Below are 23703 nucleotides of genomic sequence, written 5' to 3' on the forward strand. Positions count from 1 at the left end.
CGTGTCAGCCAGCTGCTGCTTCACTTTCCTCTTCAGCTCCAGCTCAGAAGCACCCTTAAGGAGGCTTTTGTGATGAGGCTTCTCTGTGCCTCAGAAGCTTCTGTGGAAGTGCAAGTCTGCTTTGTGGTGTAACAGTAAGTGTAGAAGTCATTTGGGGAAGGTGGAGATAGTTTACTGTCTGCACTGCTTCTGAAGATGCCCTCTCCATGGCTGCAAGACTGTATGACTCTTGGCACTTTAGGTTCCAGGTAAATGTAGGGATTGTGCCCTCCACTTCCTCCCCTTGTTTCCGTTGCCTCTTAGCCTGGTGCAGGCAGTGTGAATCCTGTTATTCTGCTGTCTGGCAGCAGTTACAAGTTGCTGATGCAGTTACTAGAACAGCCATGCTGGGTCAGACCAGAGGTTCATATGGTCCGTATTGCCCTGTTTCGTCTTCAGCTGTGGATGCCTTGGAAGGGGATAAGAACAAGGTAAGTATGGAGTGATGATTCTCTCAAACGTCCTGCCAGCCCCCTGCAATTTGCAGCTTGAAGGCTCATTGGGTCTGCATCTTTGTACTTGACAGAGCTTGATGAGTTTCACTTCCATTGACTTGTTCTGTCTTTTCTTGGACCTAAACATCCTATCAACAAGGAGTTTCATGGCTTCTCATGCATGTTGTGTGGAAAACCAACTCCTTTCATTTGTTTATTTTGCAACCTGATAGTTTCGTTACATTGAAAATGCAATGAGCAGCCATCTTGTAAATGCTACTAATGATTCCATAGAAATCCTTGCTCAGCTACCTTCTTTTTTAAAACAGAAGGTCTTGATTTACTTCATCCTTTGTACAAGATATTTGTCCTTTAGCCTTTCATGACCCTTTTTCAGCTCTAATATTTGGGCTTGGGGATATGATCTTTGTTCTTTCCAAAGAATTCTCAGTACTGTGTTTTTTGTAAATCGTTAGGCATAATTCTATGAAAACATCAGCTTAGTCTGGCCTCCACATTTTGTTCCCTCAGTCAGCTTGAACTTGCCATTTTTTAACCCTATGTGTGTTGCTTTATATTTGTCTGAACTGAAGTTCATCTTTTATTTAATACAGTTACTCCTGTAAGGTCCTTCTGTGATTGTTTGCAGTCAGCCACTCTTGTTACTACCCTAAAAAACTTGGTGACATCAGCAAACCTGGTCATGTCGCTATTCACCTCGTATTCCAGGTTTTTAATGAATATGTTGAGAAGCATGTGTCCCAGCACAGATCCTGCAGGAGTCCTGCAGGTCTGTAACAAACTTTCTTGTGAAAAATGACCCTTTACTCCTACCTGATATATTTGTGAACATTTGATTTCTTTCTAGTTGTTAAATCAATTGTTCATCCGTGTCAGAGCCTTTACTCTTCCTCTGCTGGCTTCCACTCCGCTCTTTTGTCCTTGTCTTGGTCTGGATCAAACAACACACATGAAGGCATGTTGCTGGTGAACAATGCTGTAATTTGCTACATTGCACACCCTTATTCTTTCTCCTCCATATGTTTCCTCTCTTCATCTTCCCTGTTTTCCTGTGCTGAACTTAAAATACAAGTTTTCATGGTCTCTTTTGGTACAGGACCTAGAACACTAAGGTCTCTAGCATGTACCTGGGTCTCTACATCCTGCTGGAGTGTAAATATCAAAAGCAGAAAGTGTGCTGCTGTTATATCTGATCTAAAAAATTAAACCAATTCTGACAAATTCATTCAGGGAATTAAAGTATTACCAGCTTTCATTTTGATTAAAGTAAAACATGTTACTTAGACTGGCTCTGTCAATTAAGAGGCTTTGTAAGTGAGCAGGAGATTTCGCCAGGCTGTGTGAGGTGACAGAGCTGAGGATACTGGAAAGTGGAAGATCACCTATCTTTGTCGCAGAAACAATGATGAAGTCATGACTTAGTCTTGACTGTGGAGTGGATAGACATTCCTTGCAAATCCTGCTCCCTGGAGAAACGAGTTGTTTAGTGGTGGCTCTTTCCACAGCTTGGTTTCTGTTGTGCAGCATGTGAGTGTGTTCGTTCTTTTCAGCTGTGTGCTAATGATATCCTGGATGGAGTTGAGGACCTCATTGATGGGATTTCTCATCTGCCAGAGCCAGACAAGACCCTTCACCCCCAGGACTCGGAGCCACAGCATAACTCTGGACATGGGGATGAGGAAGGTGAGACAAGCGATGGGTTGTGGAACTTCAAACACCACTTGTCTTTGTGTTGGGAAGAAGGTGCATCTTGACATAAGAAAATAGCATCGTAGGCAAAGCACAGACTGCTGCTATTCCAAAGGCTGATGGATTCCCCATGTGGGAGGAGGGGGAAAACACTAGGAGTGTCTCAGGATGATCTTCCCAAGTTTTTTCTCCTCTACCACACTAATTCTAGCTGTAAAATGAGGCTCTTCCTTGTAACTAATACAATTTAATTGCATTCTCTTTTGGTCATAATTGTGGCTTGCTGCCAAAAATAAGGCAATAGGAAAGTAATTCTGGCTCTTAAGAAGGTAGATTAGTTTAAACCGAGAGATGAGCCCACAGGAGAAGGAAGTGTGTGGGTACGGCACTCAGGCACAAGCTGCTTACATCACACCTGGTACCTAAATGCTTCTGCTGGGGGCACTGTGTGAACTGATCTAATGTGGAGATGTTTGCTCATGTCTTCTCCCATCCACCAGAATTAGCATGGAGAGAGCTTGTGAAGTTTTGTTCGTGTATTGATGAGAGGTGACTGAAGGCTGGCAGAGCAGAGGAGGAGCGATACTATCTCCAACTTCTGAGTACCAGATGGGCGGATGGGAGTGCGTCAGAGGCTTTAACAGAAAGCCTTGATTTGGCTTCCTGGAAGAGAAGGCATACAAAGAAGGAATGCGAAGGAGGATTTGTGAGGTTAAGGCTCTGGCCAGTTTAAACGTTCAGGGAGAGTTAGTGTTTGAAGAGTGTAAGTGTCAGAATAGAAGAGATTGCAGCAGCTGAGACCCATGGTGATGACGTGCATGTGAAAAAGATATCTAAAGAGTGTTCTATATCTAATACTGAGGAAGAAGAATTGGGTGCTTCCATGCCTTTGTGTTAGTTTGCGTTTAAATTCAGAGTTCCTTTCTGTGTTGTATCAGGGTGCTACAATGAATCCACATGTGAGTGGCTTACAGGAAAGCAGTTTGATTCTCCCTTTGACTTGCCAACCAACTAGAGAGAAAGGAAGTGATGTAGTATCTGTCCTTTGAATAAAGGAGACAGCTGTGAGGTCCCTTAGGGAAGGCATCTCTTACTAACTGGAAGATTCCTGCCTAGGAAATCCCAGTGAAGTTCCTTTCTGCCAGGCAGCAGAACAAGTTTCTAAAAGTCATCAGCACCTCTGCGTACATGAGGGTTTCTAAATCAGCACCTCTGCCTACATTTTACAATATGATAGAAAAAACTCTGGCTACCTGTGCTCCCCATGAGCAATGCTACATGGGGAAGCACAAACTCTCTTGCTCCCACTGGGAGCATTATGTGTTCTCAGGGCTGCCTGACCTCTCTTTTTCCGCGGGGGAGAGTTAACTCTTTCACTGTCCCTGATTAGGTCATGTTCATCTGCCCTGTGTGGTTTCTCTGTGGGTCTGGCTTTGGTTCTCTTTGGTTTCCTGGTAGGGTTTCCCTTGAAGCCAAGGGGAATGAAAATGGCCTTTCTTTAGCAGGGTAGATTTTGCTGCAAATACTGTGACTGCAGGATTAATGCCCAGGCAAGTCCCTAAGGAGGAATTTCAGTTCTTTCTAGCCTAAAACCTGTTGTGGGGCATTGATGTTTCACCCTGGAGGTAGCTGCATTTCAGCTGCAGACAGTTTCTCCATGCTATATTAGTAAAGCATTTTGGGGGATCTTTGAAGAAAGCAGTGCTCTGCAGATAAATCAGAAAGCCCACCAGCTGTGTCTGCAGTGCACAGCTCTCCTCACTGGCTGCTGCCTGTAAAGGGTCTTCAGGAATCTAGGCAAATATGTGGGCTTTGGGGGATTAGAAACTAATTTGAAGGGAATGGGAGGAGAAAACAAAGGGAGCGTACTGCCCATATCGGGAACCTCAGAGACAGCTTTTCAGTAAGCTGTGTGGTGTCTTGAACTAGAAATAATTATTTCCCCTGAGAGCCACTGATCTTCCTTTAATCCCCTTTTCAGCTCTCTTTTGTGAACTATATCTAAGCACTATAATAAAATTGCGAACAGGAATGGGTAGCTTAACATCCTACCTATCCAAATTCAGCAGCCCACTGGGCAGCAGTAAAATCAGATATATTTATTCCTGCAGTAAAGTCAGTAAATTTTAGGCAAAGGCCTGTAAAAGGGCAGCTTTTTGCATTTCTTGTTACTTATTTTTTTGCTAGGAATAGTCTATGCAATATGATATAGCAAACGTGAGAACGACAGCTGAGTAATTGGGACTTCCCTTGTGTCCTTGGAACCATCATCAAAAAGTACTTCTTTTGTTGTCTTAGGAAGTGGTGTCACTGCAAAACACTCTTCAGAAGGAGCTGCCCCTGCCTTAATAGGGATACATAGCAAGATCTGAAGCAAAAGCCAGGTACCACCACAGGCAGAGACCAATTCTTCTGAAACTCAGTCAAGTTTGCCATCTTAACCATAATTCCTTGTGTCCTGCAGCACTTGCCTGACTGTCTAAATATGTTCTGGCCTTCAGGGGTTATTGTCCTCTGAAAACTGTTGGAATTGGACACTAGACCCGGTGTTTAGATGGGCTTTAGAATCTGTTGAAGCACTGTAGTGCTTTGCAACATTAAATGCAAATAGCTGCTACAAATGAATTAAGCCTCTACTGGGGCCAGAAATACGTTCTTTTCTCTCCAAAGCCTTATCATGCTTTGGAAGCATTCCCTGGAAGCCAGAAGTGTGGGGCGTGAGTCCTAAAGACCAGCACTCCTCCTGGAGATTGCTTTGGCAGCAGTTCTTTCCCACTGACCTGAGAGGCTCCAGTTCAGCTGTTTGTGACTCTTGCAGTACTGCGTAGGGAGGACAAGGAGTCTCCAATGAGTAGAGATAGATCACTTAGGGCTGTACAGAATACAGGTAGCTTCTGTAACCTTCCTGGGAAACCTGTGTGCAGACAGGTTTGGTTTTTTTTGAGGGGACAGGCTCAGAAGCTTGCTTCTAAACGACAGCTCAGACCTTCCAGGTCTTTGCCAGGTAAAACTCATACCTCCATGTGTCAGAAGAGCAGAGGAAGGCCTGCCGTCCTGGCTGCCTCCTGTCATCAGGTGCCAAAAGTCTATCCGTTATAACTTGTCTCAATCTGTCCTTCATCTTTCCTGTCAGCCTTAAAAGAAGATTTCCTGAGTGACCCACTTGTGGGAAAGAAAACAGACCAAATGGGGCTGCCCCAAACACTGCAGCAGGAGTTCTCGCTAATCAACGTCCAGATCCGAAATGTCAATGTGGAGGTAGAGTGTTTCCTTTTGCTGGCTTGTTTGGAAGGGGATACGGGCAGGCTGGCTTATTGGAGCCCTTAGAAGGGAACCTTCTTTGCTGCAGTGACTGCTGTCTGTAAACAAGGTTTATTTTGAGCTGTAGAGATCCTCTTGGCCAGGGGTAGTAGGAAAGAAGCTAATCCCAGAGACTGGGAGTGAGCGAAGTGTTTCAGCATGGTAAGTACACTGGCTGCTCCCAAGAAGGTTGGATGGTGCTTTGCTCTGTCTAGACTGCGGAGTGGAAAGTGACTTCTTCTACTACATGCCTGATCTGCTGAGCTATCTCTATCCTGTGCCTCACCCTCAGTTTTGGCATCTCCCTTGCACACCAAACCGTCCTCTCAGTGTGGAAGCTGGCTTGAAGGCACAGCACTGTACTGGGATGGGAGGCTTGAGGCAGCTGCCTGTCTCCTTTTCCCACCCCTGTGGTTTCACAGCTCCTTATGTAGTTTTCCAAGACCCTGGTATATGATCTTAGATGGTGCCAATTACTGCTGCACTGGGGCTGGAGCTCTCCATGGCCAAGTGAAGTTGGCTGCAATGGCTGTTGGGAGCAGAGCCTGATTTCCTGGCTGTGGTCTCCAGATGCTGGGATGTTAGACTGGCAGTCTGGTGGTGTGGGCCGAGCTTGTCCCCATCTGCCTGGGGTTTTTTGCTGTCACCGTGTTCACTGCCCTTGAGAACAGCATGACTTCTCTTACGGGTGTGCAGAGGAATCAGCCCCTCAGCATGAATTTAAGGCACTCTAACTTTAAAAGTCCTTGGAGATCTAACTAGAGAGCAATTGCTTTTCCTCACAGATGGATGCGGTGAGTCGTAGCTGTACGGTGTCAGTGCACTGCGGCAACCACAGAGTCAGGATGCTGGTGATGTTCCCTGTCCAGTATCCCAATAATGCTGCACCATCCTTCCAGTTCATCAACCCAACTTCAATCACTGCCTCCATGAAGGCAAAGCTGCTGAAGGTGAGTGGGGAGTATACAATGTCTTTATACATTTACAAATGCTGGATACTTGATGTCTAGATTACTGGAACAGTAAAACATCTGACCTTGCTGAAGACCTACCGCTTTGAACTGATACATTGTGGAGCTCTTAGGGTGAGGGTTTTGTTGGCCTTGCAGCCTAGTATTTGCCTTTTGCCACTGGTGCATTTTAAACATGTGTTCCCCACTGCTACTCTATTCTGGTGTGATGTGTATTGCTGTTGCCTGAGGATCCCTAACATCCTTCTCTTCACACAGTTAACCCCAACCCCATAACAGTCAAAATGACCAGCTAAGCATCCAGCTGCAGAAAGGTCATATTTTTGAGCTGGGATGTTGCTTCCTGCTGTCTTCCACAAACTGTTTTAAAAATTAAGGGAATTTTTACAGAGCCTCAACTAATTCCAGACCAGGTGTTTGATCATCTGGTGTAGGAAGCCCTACTGCTGATGAAGTTCCTTCACCAGCAGCAGGTTGATGGGTCAGTTTGGGTTCCTTCCTGGAAAAGAAACCAACCGTCATCCAGTTTGCCAGAAACTGGTATGGAACATGTGAGCTACAATAGTATAGAAGCCCAAATCCTGTCTCAGAGTGTACTGAATCTAAGTGGAGCCTCAGTGCTCTGATCAAAGCTGACAGTGATTTCTCATATAGACAGCACATCAGTGGTGCTAGGGGATGTCTTTGGCATCTTAGCTACTCTGCAGACAAAAAAGGATGTTGGAAAAGCATTGATATGACCATGATTCAAGCTGCATCTTGTGTTTATTCCAGATACTGAAAGACACTTCTCTGCAGAAAGTGAAGCGGAACCAGAGCTGCCTAGAGCCTTGCCTGCGTCAGCTGGTCTCCTGGCTGGAGTCTGTTGTGGTATGGAGAACTGCATGGGCTTTCTGCCCTGGTTTGTTGTCTTCTCCCACATCCCACACTTCTGACTTTGCAGTGAGTGTCCAGCCACATTAGACATGTAAATAGAACCCTGTGACAGGCCATTACATTTGTGTAAGCACTTCTGGTTGTGTTGAAGAAAACTAAGCAGATGGTTAGATGTGTTTTGTTTCTGAAAATCAGACCCTGAAGATTTGCTGCTTTGAGGAACTCTGCATGCTCACTGATATTCAGGTTAGCAGGAATGACTGGGGGTTGGAGCACCCGAGTGGTGCATAGTGGTTTACCAGCTTGCAGTATATCAAACTGAGTGCCAGAGCATGGTTATCAACTGTGAGAGAAGAGGCCACGGGAAGCTGATGGGTCCATTCTTGTCTGGAAGGCAGTGGCAGATGTCTTCACCTCCTCATGTCCTAGTCACATATCCTGCTAGTCCTATTCTAGGGTCTTTGTTTAATCTCTTAAAAAAAAAAAAAAAAAGAAAAAATCTGTGAAAGTCTTTTCTGAAGCCTTGTGCTGAGGTTTTATAAGGATAATACTGCAGATAAATCCAAGTCACACTCTGCCCATCGCTGAGAGATCTGTGATACCAAGTCAGCATCCCAGTGTCAGGTATTAGGTCTGTGTGTGGGTGAGGTGTACCAGGGTGGGTGTTTTCAGCATTCAGGAAAAGATTGGAGAGGCTCCTCAGGTTTCTTTTCCAAGAGGTTTTGTTTAGTCATCGCAAATAAAGGACTTTTTTTATTTTTTAATTTTTTTTTTAATGAGAAGAGGCTTAATTCTGTTTGGTTTCAGCAGTGATGTTGTAAGAGTGGGAACTTTCTCCATTGTGTGGAAATCTGATGGCTCAAGCCAGACATCACTGTGTTTGGATAATTCCTTTGCACCTAAGTTGTAGTACTCTTTATTCAAGTAAATGCAGATTTCTGCCAAAATTCATGGATAGGCCTGAGGTCCTTCAGTGTTGCACACCACCTGCCTTCTTCACTTTGACTCCCAGCCTGCATTTGAACCCTCCACAGTTGTGTGGTATTCTTTTTTAAGGAGACTTTATCTCACCTGCATCATTGAGGTGTCAGGTTTAGCTGAGCTCCCTGTCTTTGAGAGTCATACCCAGTGAGATGATCAGATTTTCTGTGTAGTTTCCCACTGTTTCACCCCAAGTTAAGCTCTGCATTTCAACATGGCTATGGTGGGAGAGAAATCTCTGGACAAGCAGTCAGAGAAGCCCTTCCCTTAAAGGTAAATGTGTTTGCAGGTGCCTTTGCAGCAGAACAATAACCATGCTCTGTCCTCGATCTGCTCTGGCTCAAACAACGAGCACCTTCTGTGAGGCTGCTCCACACTGTGATATCCAGTGCTGCAGCTGTGTTTCCTTCCTGTGGCAGCAAGAATGTGACCTTGGGTAACTTCTGTTTCAGAACCAAGAGGACAGCACATCCAGCAATCCCTACGCTTTGTCCAACTCTGTAACACCCCCCTTGCCCACGTTCGCCCGGGTCTCCAATGCCTATGGCTCGTACCAGGACTCTAACATCCCATTTCCACGGACTTCTGGAGCCAGGTTCTGTGGTGCAGGTTAGACCCATCATTGATATGTTACAACACTTACCTGGGGAACGGGCCTTTGAATGTTTTGGGGAAGGCTTGCCTCTGAATAAAACAAGGCTTTGGTCACTGCTATGCAATGAGTAAGAAATGATATTAAAGTAGTGAGGTTGTGATAAATTTGTAGATAATGAGACTAGTTAGCAACTGTTTGCAGTTGATGTTGCATGTGTGGGATTTTAGGATTTGGAAATCCAGGACTAGTTGAAGAAATGGCCTTTGGCGTGTGGTGTGCCAGAGGCATTGACAGACCACTCTTTTACAGGAGACTCGGAATAGCTGTTTTCCTTGCCTAGCTCTCTCCTACCAATATCAAATTGTTGGACATATTCTGGTGCTCAGTCTTCACAAATCCTTGTGATTTGGGGTTGAACTTACCTCTTGCTGAAACCGTAGTCTTGTTACTAACCATTCTTTTCTCACTCTCCACCCATTCTGTTGTCCAAAATAGCTTTCCCGAGGTCCTTGGGAAAATTCTCCTAAATGGGAGATGGTGTACAATCATGTCCAGGTTTTCAGGAAAGTGTACAATGCAAAGATCATTCTGTAAACAGATTACAGTCTGAGTAAGAGCTGTTAGGTTTCACTGAGCTGTTTCAGATGCAAGCATGCCTCCTCCATACCTGACCACATCCCAGTTTGAGCATGTTTTGAAAGCTGCTTTTCACAGAGTCCTCATTGAATTCCCAGAAAAACAGAGTGGTATTGCATTGAATAGGCTCAGTGAAACCTGCTAAGTCCTGAAACTATTGCAAGAGTGGGTGTATGAAGACACTTGAGATGCTAACAAATGGAGTAAGGCTTGTGAGAGAGTGCTCTGGAGTGGCTTCAGATGGCTATGGTTATCTGTTGAGAGCTGTACAAGCTGCAGTGGTTTCTCTGTATAGCCAAACATCACCTCACTTTCCTCTAGAGTATGAGTGCTTGACATGTTCTGGTGAACAGTTAAAACATGAGTATGTACCTGCTGATTTTTTCTTTCTGCCTTTAACATTCTGTAAGCCACTTGAGATGGTGCTTTTAAGACAATCATCTAAACAAAACATATGCTTTAATGGGTTTGCAGGGAGTGCATTTGAATTCAGAAAATGTGGTCGTCTACTTGAGGTTTAAAAGCACTCAGGCTAATGGATAGGCACCCAGTCCCTTGACTCTGATATGTTAAATGACCAGGTTTGTTACATAACCCACCCCTGGATAATCTGCTCCTCACTTTGTGATCTTTATGCCATATCCTGTCTCTTTAGGGTACCTGGTATATTTCACAAGACCCATGACCATGCACCGTGCAGTGTCCCCTATGGAGCCCACACCCAGGCGAGTACTGGTGTCCCATTTGAGGTGTGCTACTGTCATGGGTGGGAAAATAGAAGATCAGTTCCTACGTTGGAGCCACTGACCTCTAGCGTTAGCAGTGTCCTCCACACAGAGAGCCTGGTCGTTTACAGCACTGCTCTCAGCAGAGACTCCTTTCAAAACACCTGAAACATTGTTAGCAACTTGTTAGTGGAGATGTTGGTGTGAGCCTCCATGGCAGTTTGGTGGGTGAAAGCTCCTGAAAGTGTATTCTTTTGTTTCCAGGTCCCTGTCAGCTTTATCAGCATACCATAGTGGCCTCATTACTCCAATGAAGATCCGCACAGAGACTCCAGGCAATCTACGTTTGTACAGTGGGAGTCCGACACGCAGCGAGAAGGAGCAGGTCTCCATTAGCTCCTTCTACTACAAAGAGAGGGTAAATACCAGACCAAAAAGCCTTTTCTAACACTTCAGCTTTTGTGATCTGTATTCCTTTCATATAGCTGTGAGCATTTCTAGTAACAGAAGCTTCATATTCCTCGAAGAAGGCATCTTTTTACAGACAGCTCTGTAAAAATGTCAAATGGATTTATCTCCTATTAGTAACTCTTTACTGATCCTCTCTAGCATTTGACCTGCTTATTTTGATATTTCTCTATACTGACCATCACAGCTTCCTTCAGTGCATTACACGGTCTCCCTTTGCGTTACGTAGGGTAAAAATCTCACAAGTTGTAGCCTCCAGATAAATACATATAGACAATTCTGCTGTTCTCTGTATTCCATGATGTATATAACTGCAAAGGGTTGTGGCTCTCTGCAGCTGACAACTTCTGCATTATGGGGTGTATTTGGTTATTTCTATTACAGGTATCTCTTTCAGGGATATGTGCCCCTTTGGACTTTTTTTAAACAAAAATCATTCCTACATGATTCTCCAAAGATCTTCCAGTCCACATACTTCTGGTTTGGATGTAGGTCTTGCTGTCATTGCTGTTTACAAGCAAGGCTTTGGGGGCGAGTGGGATTGTTTCCTTCAGGGACATAGGGGGTGAGGAAGACCTGTTGGTAATTGTAGGGTGGCTGTAGAGTAGTTCTGAAGCAGCTGAAGGCCCGATGTGCCTGAAGCAGTTGCTGTGGGAGTAATAGGCTGTGCAGCTTGCTCAGAAACTAGCTCTCTGCTTCACCAGGGGGTGAAGTCGCTTGCAGAAATACAGTAAGCTTCCACTGAGAGCCTGAGAATTTGGGGCATTCAGGTAGTTTGCCCACTACTGTCCATGCTGAGGGCATTAATCCTCTGCAGCAATGGTGAGCTTCCAGGTACCCCAAGGAAAGCCAAGAGCTGCCTGCACTCTGCTGCAGTGGAACTTGGGAACTCCTGTCTCTGGAGCAAAAGGAAAGTCAGAGCCTTGAGCTCTCATCCTTTCTTGGCACCAAAAGAGGTCTTGATTTTCCAGGAGTGCTGGACATGACAGCTGACCTGTCTGGGGCTACGTCCTCCTTACATGATATGAGTTAGTCACTGCACATGGGGACACCCTCTGTCCCCATGGCAAGCTTTGCCTCCACACAGACCACAGAAGACTCTGAGTCCCCATTCTTGTTTTTTTCCCCACACAAACTTCTTTTTGATGGGAAGAGAAGATGGTGCTGCCTGGTATAATTGCAACCTGTTCTGGTCTTTGCAGGACCAGAGTTTATTTAAAGAGCTACCTCTGTCCTCTGCAGCGTGCTTGTCTCTGGCACACAGCTCTCTAAGATGACAGACAAGGCTAAAAATAACATGTAGAAGCAGCTTGGTGCAATTTCATGTGACCTGTCTCCCCAGCCCTTGTATTGATGGCAACAAGATTTGTATCATGGGGAGGGAAAAAAATGGAGAGAGCATTGTGTAGCCAAGCTCTCTCCTCACATACTTGATTGGAAGAAGTGTAAGGGCCAAAGCAGGGAGCTAGCTCAAATGTTCTTACAGATGAAAGTTTAAAAACTAAAACAAAACTCAACTTTAACTCCTAAAGAATCAGAAAATCTTTGCTGAAGGGAGATAACGTTATGGCCTCTGTTAGATCAATGTTACATATTTTTATGTCATTTCATTGTGAGGTTTTTGAAAAGCCCAGACTCTAAGTCTGGTGAACTCCATGCTCTGAAGCTTGGATTTTATATTTGCATTAAAAGAGATGTTGAAATGTTGGTGTTAAACTCTCATGTTATATAACTTCAGCCCCAAAACTGAGTTTGCCAGCAATAAGCAGGTATTTAAATCCCATATAGCAATCCCACTGGCATCACTACCATTAGCAATCAAATGGAATTTGCTCATTTCTAGACAGGTAATATGCCATGTTCCTGTAAAGGGTGGAAAGCTGCTGAACCCAGCAGAGATCTCCTTAAGTAAACCAAAATGAAACTAAATCTGGCATTGAGCCTTTCTGTGCTCGTTTAAATGTGTGTGTATACACACACATGTATATCTTTCTCCCTTCTTATTCACACATGCACATTCTTCCTTTCTTCCTCCTTTTCACTCCTAAAAAAAAAAAAAAGCCAACAAAGAAGAGTACTCAGCAGAAAGGAGAAGCTGTATCTATACTGATACATCAGTGTTTCAAACCTGGATGTCTCTTAAAGAAGGTGCTGTGGCTGTAGTTTTCCCCCCTGCTTCAGTTACAGGGTTGTGCCAGTGGGGACCTGGGGGCAGCTCAGCCTTTCCAGAAGGACAGCTCCACACAGGGGTGGTGACAGTGGTGTCCTAATGCTTCCCGTTGGGGAATTGGGCAGGGCTTGGAAACTGCTGCTTCTCAAGACGTCCCTCAGGCTTTGCCTGGTGTGTGCCTGGTTGCAAACCTCTCAGACGTGGGAGTGAAGGCTGGCAGCAGTGGCTCTCACTACAGAAGAGCAGGACTTCACAGGAGGGCTGAGCTTAGTTTTGCTGCTTCTCTACTATACTGAATTTCTTTCAGCTAACCCATTTCTCCTTCTCTGGTGAGGCCTCGCGACAGAACCTGTAGCACAAGGCTACAGTCTTCTCTCTCTTTGCATGGGGTCCTGCAGACAGCCTCACCCCATGGCTCCCTGGCTGTGGGGTTCTCCCAGCAGTGAGATGCAAAGGAAGGTAGAGGCCAGGCATGGCTGATGGCCTCGACTGCCCACCATCAGCTGGAAATAAATGTAAAATACATTGCACACGTCACAAATAACACTTTTTATTGTGTTGACTCTTACAGAACTGAAACAGAAGGTTTTTTTCCAAATGAGTGTGCTTTGAGAGATACCATTTGTTGTTACTATAATACTGAGTTGCATGCTTAATGAAATGTCTGCACTGTGTAGTGAAAGCCTACTTCGGAGCTATTCTGCATCGTCAGTCAGTGAATTTGATCACTTATTGAATCTGAATGAGTTCCTCAACCCATAATGACAATTTGTAAATGGTCCTGCCAAGTAGCAGGGTCTCTACATCCCTTCTGATATCCTGTCATGTGACTTCTATTGTTTAAAATGAAAGGGGACAGTTACAGCAGGTTCCAGTGAATGAAGTCCTGGAGGACACTGGATGTTAAAGAGATACCTGAGTAAGCAGGAGTGTTTATTTAGCTTCCTACAGATTTGTGTGCAATGGTGCTGGACAGCTGTGTTAAAAATACTGCAGTTTCACTTAGCTGCCTTCCTCCTCATCCAAGAGGAATAAAATTCATTAGAATAGGAGCCTGGCATGTGAGGCACCAGGGTATTGTCCTCTGCTCTACTGTCCATTGGTGGTATCAACAAGATCACATGAAGCAGTTCAGTGTTTATTACAGTAATACAACTCTGTGTGGGAGACTTTATTGAGATTTGTGGTTGCCAAAGTCTTCTGCAGAGGCTGGTGTGGGGCACAGACACAGGGCTGTAGGTAATGTATAGTACAACTGTGTGGATGAAAGTGGGGATCATGGTTTGCAACTGTTCGTTGTGTAACAGAACCATTGGGAACAGTATCTTTTACTCTGCTGGTTCAAGGCACTTTTCATTTCAGTCTATTTACCTTTTGTCTTTAATTTTCTTGGTGTCTTTCTTCCCTTTTCCTGGGTATAATGTTTTCACATACAGATGTCTCCTCGCTCTGCCTGGCGACGTTGGTCCATACAAGCAATTAACGACTTCCCGGTACTGTGCGCTGTGCTAATACTGTCCTTGATATAACCCTGTCTTCTGCCCAAGGGCCCAAGAATAAAATGCCACCTGTCTGCCTTTGAGTAACCTGCACAGAGGTGGGGGACTTTCACTCCACACAGGGCCAAGGAGCTTCAGTAAGAGCGTGTAAGTGAACAGGAGCAGACAGTAGTTTGCAGGGTACAAATACTGACCTACAACACACCTATTTTACCTGGCCTAGCAGTTAGGAAAGGATGCCAAGGGGTAGTTTGAAATGTAAGAAAAAGTCAACCTCTAAGAAACAGAGCTGCAGAGGAGCTAAATGACTATTATGCCTCATCATCCAACTGATGAGACTGACATTAAAGCACCTCATTTCTGAAAAAGATGAAGCCTTGCTGGAGAGGGAGGATCACTTAAGAGCTGTGGAAGAAACAAACTGGTTGAGTTGCTGACAATGATTTGCCATAAAATGAGCTGCCTGTTCTCAGTGCAGTGAACCATAAAGCCTTATTTCCCGCAGCAATAAATAGAATTTCTCCTTAATTTGTGATCTTGTCCCAGCCCCAGGAATGGCACCACCCTGCATTCAGTGTGAGGAGTTGCACTTCCAGTGACTTCCTGGCACCTGCCCCTCTGAGGCTGCTTTGGCAGTTGTTTTCCATTAGTCAGGTCCATGTGTCTCTCAAGTTTGAACATCATTCATGTGAACATCTTGATGATATCAGCGTTGCTCAAGCTGTGCTGTAAATTTGGGTAATTACTATCTCATCACTCATCTGCCAAGCATAGGCAAAGCTTAGAAAACTCCATTTCAATTTAAAGATGATCTCTTTAGGACCGCTTTTCTCAATGTTTGTGTGAAACTCTTTTTCACAGCTGCTGTCCCTCATGCTATCCCTTCATAAGACAACAGGGAATAAAATAGAATCCTGTAACACCTAATTTAACCTGGTATAATAGCATCAAGCCTTCCTAATTACAACAGCTCTAAGACTATACTAGCAAATAATAGGTGAAAGAAACCAGAAGTAATTTACTTGACTCCATCAAGGCTTTTTGCAAAGAGCTAATAAAGAAATGTGAGCAGTGAAGGCAAGAAATGAAGTTCTATCTTGAATCAGGACCAGGCTGAAAGAAAGAAAACCAAGCAAGGGAGTTGCCAGCTTGTGGTGTGGTAAATTGTGGTGCACAAAGGGCCACAGTTTAACTCCCTTACCACTGGCTTGGAAGGAAGAGCAAGTAGTGATGTGATAAAGTTATAATTTTGTGTAGCATATACTTAAAAATGATAAATGGATTAATCCAAGCCTTGAAATCCAAGCCTTGAAGGATTGACTGTATTTGTGGATAACCTTTGGAAGAGGCTAATCACATTCTCTAAAGTGGGCCATAGTGCCCAAGGTGAAGGGGCAAGCATGCACGAAGAGAGGTGTGGAGTATTTGTGCAGACCACGTGCCCCCCCTTCTGCGGTGAGAGCTCCGCATTGCTCAGGGTGCTCAGGTGCTCAGGTGCTCAGGGAAGCAAGAGCTTAGCAAGGCTAGAAGAAGGAATAATTCCCCCTTCTTGCTAGGTAATGACTCCACATCAGAAATGCCTGGTGCTTCAGGGCAGGTGCCAGCTATTAATTAATGGAAGCTGTAAAGAAATATTCCTGCTGTGGGGCACAGAAGTGCCTCTGATAGGTTGGGTTTTTTCAGGTTTTTGTACCCTCTTTGTGGAAGGTGCCTGGTACTGTGGGAGGTGCTAGAAATAATAAATGTTGATTATTTTGAAGAGAAAAATCCAGGCAGTGCTGCATGACCTGCATGGGGGAGTTAATCTGTAGGCAGTAGTTCAGAATAAAGGAGCATAGCTTTCTGCAGGGAGGTAGAGATTTTTAAATCTTACGTAAAAAAAAAAATAATATTAGGAGCAGTTTGAACCTGGCTTTGTGCAGGTTTCACTCTTCATTTTGTAAATGCCGTATTGCAGCTTAATCTTTGGCATCAAGTCTGTTCCTTTCTGTCCACAACCTTTCCCTTTGCTGTACTAACACCACTTTATACCACAAACCCTGAAATTTTGCATCTGCTTATGCAAAACAGGCACTTTACATTTCATGATGCTACTTACAGCACTGCCTCAGCAGGATCCAAAGACACACACACCCAACTGTTGGGCATCCTTTCCGAGCAGGCATACAGCATTTCAGAACCACTTCTGCTGAGTACATAGTGATGATGGTGGTTGCTACGAAGCAGTTGGTGGCTTATTCTTGGGCTATCTGTTTCTACATGTAACCCATTTACTGCCATTGTTATCACCTCAGGTTGCAGTAAATTACAGCCTTGGGTATGGTAGTGCAGGTACAGGCTGGCTTTTTTAGTCTTTATTCAGTGCTGTTCCCACTGTCACCTTCAACCCCATGATTGTCATAAATGCTCTGGTTTCTTTCCTTCTGGTGCTCTGAGGAACTGATGAGTCTTAATTTACTATCACTGTAGCTGGTTTTTTTTCTTTTCTTCCTCTCCGTAAACTCTCAGGAGCAGCTGGGTAGATGCAATTCTGCTTAACATGGATTCTAGGCTGCAGAAGGAGCTAGAAATGTGCAGTGCAGAAGACCTGTGTCTTTGACCTTCAGCTGTCGTAGTTAGCTTGGAGCATGCATGTTGATTTCTGCTTCAGCTTCAACTGTTATGTTGCCTGCTCCCCCTTGTGAGCTGTGCTCCAGCCCCTAGGAAGAGACCCATTTTCCATCCTACCCTAATGCCTGTGAGTCTTGGTGACACCTTTCAATCACGCCATAGTGGGAGCTTCTCCAGGGAGAAGAGGTGAAGCAGAAGGGACAGAGGAGACTTGTGGTGGATCTTGGCTAGACAAACCCAAGCTAGAGCTCTCCTTGCCTCTGGTAACCCCTGTTAATAGTGCTCAAATACTGCCTGGTGGAGAGCCACTCTGGTAATGAACACCAGCAATTATTTGGCTCAAAGTAGAGCTTCTGCTGTCAGTGGTGATGGTTCCCATACTTCTGTTCATAGTTTTTTCTAATATTTTGTTACTGTGGCTGAGAAAAACCTGAATTGCAAAAAACCAGACATTTTAATGTGACTTTACAGTTGGCTTTATGATTTTCTTCTGTCACAGGCGCAGGAAGTAGTGTTTGTGGCAGTGTAGTGCTGGCAGGACATATTGGCCATCAACTGTCTCTACTGCAGGAGTTGCACCAATAAAGAATTAGGGTATCCCTTTTTGCCAGTAAATAGGCAGTGCTTAGAGGAAGAAAACAGGACAATTTTGTTGTGAGTCCAAGTTCTCAGGGGATTCTGATACATGCAGTGTCTTCATTTGTCTGGTGATATGCTAACAGCAAGAAGTAGAAACCATTCATGGGGTCTCTTTTCCATTGTCATCCTCATTTGTTGTCATTCTCCTCAAAACAACAACAAAAAAAAGTGACTGAATTACCTGTGGAAAGTGATATGTGTTGTCCATGTTTCTAGCCTTTGAAATGCCTGTTGGGAGGCTTCTTCAGTCTGCTCTTGCAGAGGGCAGGAGCAGGTTGAATCTGTTCCCGAGGACGGGACAGAGAACCTGCCTCAGTCAGAGGGAATTCTCCATGGTCTGCGAGTCCTGGGGGCAGCTGGCTTATGGATGGTCATGAGGTGGCAAGTTGCTCTCCAAATTACCTGCCAAGCTCTAGAAGACCCCTGGTGGTAGACCTGCAGAATGTGGTTCTGCATCTGCAAGCCTGGGTCCAACTACCTGCTCAAACACAGCACAAACAACAGCTTTGGTTGTGAGAAGCCTGGTAGCCCTTCCAGGACAGTGGCTGAGCACTGCATGTCCCTGCTGGGGTTCCCAATCTTTGCTCAAGTATTGGTTTTGGCAGCATCAGCAGCTCCTCACTGAACCTAGCAGACAGCATTTGGCTGCCCTGACAAGGAACGAAGTACAGGTGCCATTGTTATTCGGGAACCTTGTAAAACAGCCCACATCCTTCAGCATGGGGAGGATAGCTACATTTTTAGATGTTACCGAAGGAGGTATAGTCTGCCCGATGAGAAGAGAGTCAGAGCTAAATCAAACTGCCTTCATTAGGAGCTGATGGATTCCAGAGAGATTAGTCTCCCTCCTGACCACGTTCTATCCACTTTCTACTGCATAGCACATCTCAGAGTGATGTAACAGATAAATACTACAGGCAAACTCTGCTTGGATGGATTAGGACTTGAGGGGACATGGCAGAGATCAGAATCATACCCTAGTCAGCCTCCTAGCCAGCTTCTCCATAGCACTGAACGCCGACAGCCCTGTTTCCACCACTGTTTGGCACCTCTGAATATTGGGCAGCATGCACACTCTGCTTCTCTTTCCTCTGAGGAGCAGTGGACGATCAGGGGAACTGGTGATGCTCTCACGTGGGCAACCCTGGCGAAATCCACCTCCACCTCTTTGAGGTCTGAAATGCCTCCTTCGCTTACCGTCAAGCCTGTGCTTGAGCCTCTGAACCTCAGTCACTCATTGTCCAGAGTGGCTTCTGGAGCATGTCCTTTTTGCTTCTTGTGACGTGCTAGTAGCATGTTTGCTCAGCACATCAAGACCTCCTCAGCACATTGGCCTGAGCTTGGGCCGGGCAGGCAGTGAAGGAGGAATTAATTTCTTAAGATCCGATGAGGTAGATCTTAAGTTTTTTTTAAGGGCATTTTGTGTCTGTGATGAGCCCGCTCAGGTTCTCACAGGACTGTGTGTGGATGGTAGTTTGGTACCCAGCCATTCCAGACCTTGCCTGACATCCGCAGTAGAGGTGACCCCACTTGCAGGTCCAAGTCCTGCCCTTCCTACAGCCCAGCCTGCTCTTTAGGAACATGGGTGTGTTGTCTTGCAGAGCTATCACCACAGGGCTGCTTTGCTGGCCCCATTAAAGGAGCTGTTCTGCTTCAGATAGGGATGTAGGAAGCCCCACAAGTGCCTCAGAACACCCTCCATGACTTAGCATGACCAGGAGACTTCCACGTAGGAGCATCGACTCTGTGTGTCAGTGACAGAACAAGCCATAGGGAAGCAGCATTGCAAAGCATTCTTTGTTGCTCTGGGGAATGTTGCGTAGCAGCCAATAGAGCTCCAGTGCCTTCTGCCTGTCGTGCTGCCGGTCATCCTCTCATCCCTCCTCCTCCTCACCCTCCTAGAGCGAGGAGCTGGAAGAGGCCAGGATACCAGCCAAATACCCTACAGTGTTTCATACAGCCAAGGTAGCTTTATGCAGCTTGGCATTAATGTGATCTCTCTGTCTATTACGGAGAGTATCTGGGAGTCTTGGCTTCTTGGTTTTGTTTCCTTGTGTTGATTCCTCTCCTCCCTTCTCCCCACCACCTTATGTCCTGAGCCAGCTGTAAGTAGCTGTGAGCATGGTAGCTAGGAAAACTTGGGCCCTGCTTTATCATCTGTCAGTTGTTTTTCTGAAGCTGTTGATAAAGCAGGAGGTGAGACCCCTACTGTGATACTAAACAGGGGTTTACTCAAACACTGAAAGGACAGACCAAAACAAACTCTGGAGCTGTCAGTTTGCCCTGAAGCTAAGGGCAAGCAAAAGCTGCCTCTGCACATCTCTGTGCTGATGTTGGCTGAAGTCAGCAGTGGTCTGTGCGCAGAGGGTTCCCAGACCAGACCTCTAATGAGAGTGATTATTGAACCATCCTCCTGCCAAACCTGCCCAGGTTTGATTGGCATCCTGGGGCCAATTTGTTCTCTTATTGGCTTTCACAAAATACTTTTTGAGTGAGTTTGACCTTGAACTCGCTGCCTTGACCCATTTTTCACTTCTACAGATGGAGATGCTTGTTCTCCTGGGCATGTCATGGATGTTTTCCAGGGTAATGCAGAGCCTTCTGAAAGGCAGGTTTGGGTGCTGCTTGCATTATTCCTGACCCTAGTGCTTTGTTCCCTGGCCCAAGAAGCCTGCTGTCCTCCTCCCCAGTAACACGTTGCAATTTGTTATGCAGAAATCAAGGAGGTGGAAAAGCAAACGAGAGGGGACAGATACCAACAACCGACCCATTAAAGCCGCCGGGAAAGTTATTATCCAAGATATTTCCTGCTTGCTGCCTGTCCACAAGCTGCTGGGAGAGCTCTACATGTGAGTATGTATGGGCTGGCATCCTTTCCCAAATCAAAGCATCTGGTTTTGGCTGTGCTTTACTCCTGATATCAGTCGGCCCTGATGTTTGAGTGTTTCTGTACCTTCTTCCTCTGTTCTTGCCTTGCTGCTTTTTTATGGTACCCTTCTGCCTGTGAGGGGGGACTTAGCTCCTACAAATGTGAAAAGTGTGATGGAAGAAATTTGTACTGGGGTGTCATATACAGAGTTTGAACTGGTGCTCCAGCACCATCATTGCAAATCTTACAGGTTTTCAGCTCAAGAGAAATTATCAGTACAAATTCTTTTTCAAATCTCATGTTAAACTCCACACTTAAATGCAGAGGCTTAAAAATCCTAATAAATGCACATTTTCACACTGTAAACCTGTTAATAGCTAATAAGGCTTTTTAATTTCAGAAGTATTTGGAATGCCTTATTCACCTGGAGACTTGGTTGTACATACCAGTGTCTGTACAGCAAATTCTTTTGCTTTAATTGAAAGGATGGAGAAGTTCTGTGATTTTTGGTTGATTGGTTGTTTTTGTTTTGTTTTGTTGTTTTTTTTTAAGAACAAGGGGCTTCTTTTTCCAAACTCTCAGATAGTTAAAAAATCTCTGTTCCTGACTTTTTTCTTCCTTAGCTTTGGCAATACTGCCTGGTCCTTCACAGAATATCCAATCTGTGGACATTCAGGGAAGAAGCAGGTGTCCCTTCTTAGAGGAGGCAGAGGGATATGGGGAGAGAGAGAAAATAAAAATATCCCTTGTCTTCTTTTTCTGTATTATTAAAAAAAAATGTTCTTTAAAAAGACCTGTTGGACCTTTCCACTCTGGATATCTCATGTGTGAACATCCTGACCTTTTTCCATTTGCTGTAAGATCTTAAGCAGTATAAGTGCCACATGTCTTGGGAAGAATTCTGATGATAAGCAGGAAAGCCCACGCGGGTTTTCTCAGCCCACCTTGTCAACCTCTCAGAGACTCCCACGTGGGTGTGTTATCCTACTGGGGAGCAGGCTGAAGAGCAGCCTGCTTCTCCTCAGCATGCCACTGTCTCAGTCCAGGTCAGTCAGAGCAGACCAATTGGCTGAATGGGCACAGGACCACGTAACTGATGGCACCAGCTTCTAGGGACAAGAATGAATCTTGGCTTAGGGATATTCTGGTACAAGTTTGGTCTGGTATCTCCTTGGAAATGGTGCTTCTTAGGATCAATCCCAGCTAGTTTAGAAGCTGGACTTGACGTGCAGTGTGTTAGTGAAGATGAACAGTGGGAGAAGGATGGCAGTGATCCCTGAATAAGGGAAGGAAGGGATGGGATCCTGGCCATGGCTAGCAGGTTTGTACTGATTGGGGAATTTTGAACTACTCACTGCTGTCAGTACTACTATTCCTCCCTCCCTCCCCACCTTCATAGGTAATGTGGGGTTTACCATGGTTTTTTTTTTTTACTTTTAGGGGCTTCATAGGTAACTGAGCTCTCTCCTTTCTTTTTAGACTAAATGTGAATAATATCCAGGAGACTTGCCAGAAGAATGCTGCCTCAGCCTTGGCTGTGGGACGGAGGGATCTCGTACAGGTATGACACTGAATCAGAGCTCTTCCTCAGCATGCTGTGCTACCTTCAAATGGCTCCTGCTGTCACCGTGGTATCCAAACAGCCACCTGGGTTGAGCAGTTGTTCCAGGGAATCTCCATCTGGTGAACCAAGGCCTGTGGAACAGCCACAGAGGTGGTCTCTGTCTCACTGACTCCTGGCATTGAGAGATTCCTTCCCAGGGCTGCAAGCAGATTGTTTTATGCCCTTTGTCAAACTGAGTGAAGCACATTTTTCAGGGAATTCCTGCAGGCAAAGCGAGGAATGCAGCCTGCTTTTGAGTCAGCAAATGGAGTAACTGTGCACAGAGTTGCCGAGCTGCTGTCAGCGTTTTGATGGGTGATTTTTTTTCTTCTCACTTATGTGTAATGGTTCCCGTTGTTTGGTATTCATCTGCGTTGGCACTGGGTGCTAACTGCAACCTGCTTCTCCCCAGGAGAGTCTGAATCCAGGGACCCAGCCCCAAAATGGGGCTGGCTACTTGCCTCCAGCTAATAATAGGAGAAAAGTTACTGCTGTGGCACATCCTTTTCCATGTGATTAGTCCATTGCAACAGGCAGAACATTTGACAGGAGACAGGAGTGCCTGAAAGATGCAGGAGCTGGCACTGCCAGAGGAGCTGTGCTCCACTCCTGAGCATTTGGCTCTTCCTAGACCTGGGCAGGGAACATACATAGGCTTACCTCATCTAAGCAGAAGCAAACTCAAGCTGTTGTGTTGCTTCTTGGTGGGTTCTCCTGGAGCAGAAGAGAGGAGGTAGGTCTAGGTCTTCTTTGTCAGTGCTTCATCTTGCCCTCTCGTTTGCCCACATAGGACCAGAGCTTGGGTGGAGTAACTTCTGCAAGCTTTCTCTGAGATACCTGTTTCTTGCTTGTTTTTCCCTGTCCTCTGTAGCTCCACCCTGTGTTGCAGCTTGCCCTGTTCCTAGCTGATAGGGAGGTTTGAGTTGCAGGTTACATGTAAGATGTGCTCTATAGCAGCGTAGGAAGTGGCATCTTTCCCATTTCCTTTCTGTGCTCTCTTGCATTCGGCCCCATCCTTGGTTTTAGTTTCTCTCTTGTTTATTTCTGGTTTCCCAGTGAGCAGCTGGGGGACTGCTGCTCCTAGCTGTTCTTCGTATTTGGAGCATGTGGGTTTTCTTTACTTTTCCATGTTGTCTGCTCTGATTTCTGCTGTCTTTCCAGCACAATGGAAAGACATTACATTTCTTATCCTGTTCTTTTTTGCATGCCAGACTAGGAGCTTTGCTTTTCCTTGGAATATTCTAATTGCCCCAATTTAAAAGGCACAACAGAAAAAAACAGTCCTAGACCAGCAATATAGTGACTGAAAAGATGGAACCATTTTCAGAATGGAATATGTAAATGAAAGAGAAATATCATGTGAAATAGCTAAACTATTGGAGTAGAAATGGCAAATTTGTACTCCTGCCTGCACTGGGCTGCGCCAGGAGAACAGAGATGTTCAGTAACACAGCCGATCAAAAGATACTGGTGAATCACTGCGTGAAAAGTAAACTTTCAGCCACCAGACGTCTCTGAACCCAAGAACAGTATCAAAACTAAAACTAAACCCTTTTGCGGTTTGTTATTATAAAATGC

General features: G+C 45.2%; 1 protein-coding gene across 7 annotated transcripts in view; it reads left to right on the forward strand.

The window, feature by feature from the left end:
* The window catches only part of WDR59 (WD repeat domain 59), a 49777-nt gene that overhangs the window by 19519 nt on the left and 6555 nt on the right, over window positions 1-23703 (forward strand). For 5 of the 7 annotated variants that reach the window (XR_003989227.1, XR_003989226.1, XR_003989229.1 and 2 more), the window contains exons 12-21: window positions 2045-2177; window positions 5317-5441; window positions 6269-6433; window positions 7229-7324; window positions 8764-8920; window positions 10198-10267; window positions 10532-10685; window positions 14342-14398; window positions 20369-20502; window positions 22002-22083. Coding sequence is in view for 3 of the 7 variants with exons in the window: in XM_030470613.1 (XP_030326473.1) it covers window positions 2045-2177; window positions 5317-5441; window positions 6269-6433; window positions 7229-7324; window positions 8764-8920; window positions 10198-10267; window positions 10532-10685; window positions 14342-14398; window positions 20369-20502; window positions 22002-22083 (1173 nt within the window). In the remaining 4 variants the exon portion in view is untranslated. Of the gene's footprint in view, window positions 1-2044; window positions 2178-5316; window positions 5442-6268; window positions 6434-7228; window positions 7325-8763; window positions 8921-10197; window positions 10268-10531; window positions 10686-14341; window positions 14399-20368; window positions 20503-22001; window positions 22084-23703 lie in introns of those variants that run through there. The other 2 variants (XM_030470614.1, XM_030470615.2) reach the window with 2 other exon arrangements.

This window comes from Strigops habroptila, chromosome Z, assembly GCF_004027225.2.
Source record: "Strigops habroptila isolate Jane chromosome Z, bStrHab1.2.pri, whole genome shotgun sequence".
NCBI classification, from domain to species: Eukaryota; Metazoa; Chordata; class Aves; order Psittaciformes; family Psittacidae; genus Strigops; species Strigops habroptila.